At 42.6% G+C, this 5,450-nt stretch overlaps 1 protein-coding gene across 1 annotated transcript; it reads right to left on the reverse strand.

Moving 5' to 3' along the window:
• Positions 1 to 340: 340 nt before the first annotated feature.
• On the reverse strand, positions 341 to 1,550 carry LOC134464256 (death domain-associated protein 6-like). The gene is made up of 5 exons (XM_063217730.1): positions 1,494 to 1,550; positions 1,133 to 1,387; positions 566 to 1,045; positions 399 to 467; positions 341 to 352 (listed from the first exon to the last, which is right to left on the reverse strand). Exons 1-5 carry the CDS (start codon positions 1,548 to 1,550, stop codon positions 341 to 343), a joined length of 873 nt encoding a protein of 290 aa, XP_063073800.1.
• Positions 1,551 to 5,450: the final 3,900 nt, after the last annotated feature.

Consider the following 5,450-nt stretch of genomic DNA (forward strand, 5'->3'; position numbering starts at 1 on the left):
GATATGGATTTGACGGTGTGAATTTGCTTGCAGACGAGGGGGGTGCATCGGCTGCAGCTTTTTTCTCGGGCGTTTTCAGGCCTACAGAGATATAAAGCGCACTGAACTAATTCAGTTCCTTATTTCAACTGCACAGTCCACACACAAAGTAAAAAGATTGGGCCCAGTTACTTACCTGACCACTTCTTCAAGCGCCTTGGGGTGAGGTGTTCTAAAGGCACAGACATTCTGCAATGTTGGCTTCTGCAATGTTTTTCTTTTGAAAATAAAAAATCAGACATGTTAAAGTTTGAAGTCTGTATATCCTTGTTTGTCTGTGTATCTCATCAATGTTTTTCGCCTAACTAACTAACTGGATGGGAAAATTCCAAAAACTCAGTATAGGAAATAATATGTACCTTATGTTGTTTCAGCCACGCAGCCTTGGCCATGTCTTTGCCCGTGCCGTCTTCCAGGAATTTTGGTGACTGATAAAAGAAGTCAGACAAAAATATGAGTAAAACGCAAGAATCCCACCTGAGAGTGCGACTTTTCTACTAAATTAGAAATAGCACGTCAGACTTACGGTGAAGAGAGACTTCCTGGGCTTCTTTTTTGGAGTTTCCATCTCTCTCGCCTCTTCCTCTTCCTCTTCCTCAGAGGACACAATCCTCCCCCAGTGTTTCCGCTTTGGTGACCCAAGCTCTTCATCAGAGGAGTCGACGACTCGCTTGCTCTTCCGTTTTCCTTTCCCACTCGCTTTTTCTTTTCCTCCATCCTGCTTTTTGTCTTCCTTCATCCCCCAGTCCGAATCTCCCTCATCTTCCTCCTCCTCATCCCTCAGGTCCTCCTCCTCCTCCTCCTCATCCTGCTCCTCGTCCATTGCTGCCTCCTCGTTCTCAACAATTGTCAACTCCCCTACCATCTTCGAGAGCATTAGCTCTCTGATTTCAGTGATCTCATCAGGGTTTGGGACACTTTGATAAAACTTTTGGTTAGTTGTGAGGTCGTGGCACATTTGTCCAGCAATCTTACGGCCTTCGAGCGTGTTGGACGTCTTGACGGCCTAACAAGAGAACATGTTTATACATACTTATACATACATGCATAAATGCATACATTAATACATGCATACACAAATAATGTGACTCACATATGTGGCGATGGAGTCCCTCAACCCGCTGAAGGTTGGCGCAGGGTTCGGCATGCCCAATTCAGCCCACATTTTTCTGTGGAACTCCAGTAGAGCTGGGGCAATCCCCCCACTCATACTGGAGAAGACATGGGGGCCTCCCCAGCCCTCCAGCCCCTTCCTCGCCTCCAACCACTTTGTGATTGTCGCGTGGACCTTGTCGCTGACGGTCACCGGGGCATCGCCAAAGGTTGCACGAGTTTTATGGTCTTTGACCTGTTTGAGGACACAATGAGTAAAACAGACATTGCACATTATATTACATTACATTACAATATATGACAGAGCTTTACTTGACAGATGAATGGAGATGAAAACATACGTAGATGATGTGACACGATTGTGTCCTCTTTGCCTCCTCAACCTCCTCCACCATCATATTTTTCAGGGCGACCAACCTGTGGCCGGTCTCCCCTACTATGAGGCCGGCCAACAGGGAGAGAAATTTGTGGATTGAGACCCTCGTCTTTCTTTTAATGGCGATATCTAAGATTATGTAGATAAAAAAACAGGAAAAATAATGCATTAACAATTTATAGTCGGTAACACCCTTAAAATTTTGGATATACAAACTTATATAAAGACTTACTGAAGTATTTCACAAGGTTTGAGTTGGATTTCTTTATCCAACTCTTGTGAACATCGAGGGGGAGGATTTTGTCTGGAATGTAGAATAGAATAGAATAGACTTAGACTTACTTTTATTAATGGAATAGAAAAGAATGCATTTAAGTACAATAAAATAAAGCAGATATTGAGAGCCTTGCCAGATTTTTTACGCCGGACATTAACTCGGTGGCTGGTGACGTCGCCCCTGAGTCTCCGGAGCTCCCTCCTCAACTCCTCCAGCAGCCCCCCCAGCCTGCGTTGGGAGATCCTGACGCATGGGGGCCAGACCCTCCCAATCCAAGTCAGGAAATCCTGCACACTTGTAATTTTGTGTTTCAGAGTTGTGGGCTTGAGCCCTTGGTCTTTCCACACCCGCAAAGCCCTAAAAACAAATTTAAAAAAGGTGTTTTGGGGGGATTTCATGCAAACGGCAACCTCTTTGACACATAGAACCAGAAGAGTGATCATCAATCACATGTCAGTACTTAATTATGAACGTTGCTGTGATCAGTCAAGAACAAAAGGTTTGAAGAAGGCACGCTGCCTCCTGCGGCGTTGATCAGAAATTTCCTCACGGTCGAAACGCGCTGTTGGGCGTTGTCCTTATCTTTTGAAGTCCCTTTTTTTAAGGGCATCGCGATCGGCGTATTGGATGAGGAGTTTCTCTACAAAAATATAGTAGTTAAATTACATTTCCCTTAGTTGACAGTTGTTTTGCAATGTGGTTTACCATTAGGTACAGGATATTGGTTACAGTCCCTGGAGTGATGTGGGTTTGGTTGTCTTGCTCAGGGGTTCTTCAAACATGAATTGAGGTGTACGGGGAGGTAAGTGTAAGATTTAAACCTCTGATCTTCTCTACTTAAGTCAACATCTTGACCATGGCTTAGTTTATTTAGTTTATTTAGTTTAGTTCAACAGGGACCATGCACAATACACATTGATTACAGAAGTAAAAAGATGGCTTGTGCCAGATTATAGCTATATAGCTAATTTCCATCTGCAGTCCCTGGACAGGTAAAACAAATATTAAAATACAATAACATAGACAAGATATAAACAAGTAAGCACATCCATAGGCCATAGGTCAAACACACACAAACACAGACACACACAGACACACAGACACACACACACACACACACACACACACACACACACACACACACACACACACACACACACACACACACACACACACACACACATTAAAATGGCATACAGTGTGAGTCATATTTTAAAGACATATGATTAATGTTGACAAGACTGGTTGGTTAACATCCATTTTTTCACACCCCTTGAGAAGGCCTGATAATCAGTAATCAGTAATACTTTTTAGGTTACTGGGTAGACTATTCCATGTTTTGGTTGCCCTGAAGGAGAAGGCTGACTGAGCAAAAGCAGTTCGTCGGATTGGGAGACTACAATCACCCCTAATGGTGGATCTTGACGTTCTGCTCATCAATTCAGAGCAGGGTTGAACAAATGTTCTTAGGGGTGGGGGTGCTGCATTGTGAATAATTTTATGGATTAGCCGCAGATCAGAAAATTGTATCATGTTTTCAAGGCTGAGCATATTATACTTGCTCAGTATACGACAATGGTGGTACTGAAAAGATCTTCTATCTAGGACCTTCAGGGCCTGCTTGTATAGTGAATCAATGGATTTTAAGACAGTCTTGTTGGCCTGGGACCAGCTTGATAAACAATAATGCAGGTGGGACATGATCATAGCATTGACATAAGTCACAGCAGCATCAATACTCAGAGAGTTACGGATATGTCTAAAATTTGATATGCTATACTTTACAGTATTACCCAGCTTTTTAATGTGTTTCTTAAAACTAAGAGTAGAATCTAAGGTCACACCTAGATATTTAAACTCATCAACATTATTTAGCTTTGTTCCATCAACATATATGTCAGGAACAACATTTAGTTTAAATCTATTGTGAAAATACATTGTGACAGTTTTGTTGGTATTTAGTGTGAGACAGGAGGTTTTTAACCACATTGAGACCTTAGTTAGTGTCATGATATGTATTAATGTCACTACCATGATGCAGTTCATATATACGCCTGTAGGCGGCAGTGTCGACTGATTGACATTACATTAAAAGTTATGGTTGAAACCCGAAAGCTGTGTCATATGTCTGCTCCATATATTGATATCTTAACATGGTGCCAGAAGTAAATTAACCCACAAGAAAAAGTGTCGCAAGCATGGAAGGACTCAAGCCACCGGATGGACTTGATCTGCAGCATGGAAACCTGTCAGAAAACTGGAGAAGATTTCGGCAAAGGTTCGAGCTGTATCTAGCTGCGATAGGAGGTGGTAGCAAGTCACCCAAGGTACAGTCGTCTCTATTCCTTCATGTAGCTGGCGAGGACGCAGTGGAAGTGTATAATACCTTCACGTTTGATGCGGATGCCGATAAACTAAAGCTGGATAAAATAATGGGGAAATTCGATGACTACTGTAACCCGAAGAAAAATACAACCTACGAGAGATACCGATTTTTCACATGTGTTCAAGGGGAGATGACGATTAGCCAGTACGTCACTGAGTTGAAGCTAAGGGCTAAATCATGTGAATTTGGAGAATTGCACGATTCCCTTGTCAGAGATCGCATAGTGTGTGGAATCACATCTAATGCAATGAGAGAGAAGTTGCTACGACAAGGTGATATTGCACTTAAAGAAGCCGTTCAGCTTTGTCTCGCTGCAGAAGCTTCTAAAGCCCAAATTAAGCAAATGCATGACGAGGTTCACGTTGCACAAGCAGAGGGAGGGAAGCACGTAGATGCAGTGAAGCAAAAGCAGACAAGCAAAAGAGACGTCAAAAGCAAACCGAAACAGAATGACAAAGCAAACACGTTTAATTGCAAACGATGTGGAACTGAGCATGCACCACGGCAATGTCCTGCTTTTGGAAAGCAATGTAAGAATTGCGATAAATTGAATCACTTCGCCAAAATGTGCCGATCGAAAAGTGTGCATGCAATAGAGGATGATGATGACGATGATGATGATGGCGCGGAGCAGTTCGAAAGTCTTTACATCGAGGCTGTGCATGCGAAGACACACTCGCAGGCAGATGAATGGACCGTAGAGCTGCAAATGGACAGCAAAGCTGTCAACTTTAAACTTGACACTGGTGCTCAAGCCAATGTAATTCCTTAGAGTTTGGTACAAAAACTAGGCAAAAGGAATATGATCAAACCCACAAACGTGAAACTGTCAACATACACTGGTAGCAAAATAGCAGTGAAAGGAAAGTGCAACTGGGTGGTGAAATACAAAAAGAAAAACTTTGTGTTGGAATTCATTGTTGTCAAATCAGAAGCCAAGCCAATACTAGGAATTCAGGCATGTGAAAAGATGGGCCTCATCAAGAGAGTGATGACACTGAATAAAAGTGGAGAAATCGACATCCTAAAAGAGTATGACGATGTGTTTCAGGGCATAGGCTGTCTAGAGGGAGAACACACAATCCGCATTGACAACAGTGTGACACCAAAAATTCACCCACCTAGAAAAGTGCCAGTCACCCTAAGAGAAAAACTCAAAGCAGAATTAAACAGAATGGAAAAAATGAAAGTGATAACAAAAATCGAAGAGCCTACACAGTGGGTAAATCCAATAGTTATAGTGGAAAAGCCCAATGGGC

This window comes from Engraulis encrasicolus, chromosome 15 (assembly GCF_034702125.1).
Source record: "Engraulis encrasicolus isolate BLACKSEA-1 chromosome 15, IST_EnEncr_1.0, whole genome shotgun sequence".
NCBI lineage: Eukaryota > Metazoa > Chordata > Actinopteri > Clupeiformes > Engraulidae > Engraulis > Engraulis encrasicolus.

Coding starts and splice junctions, on each gene's coding strand:
- LOC134464256 (XM_063217730.1), bottom strand. CDS start 1,550: ATGATGGTGGAGGAGGTTGAGGAGGCAAAGAGGACACAATCGTGTCAC. Junction 1,388..1,493: donor AATCGTGTCACATCATCTAC/GTATGTTTTCAT, acceptor GTCCTCAAACAG/GTCAAAGACCATAAAACTCG. Junction 468..565: donor CCAGGAAGTCTCTCTTCACC/GTAAGTCTGACG, acceptor TTCTTTTATCAG/TCACCAAAATTCCTGGAAGA.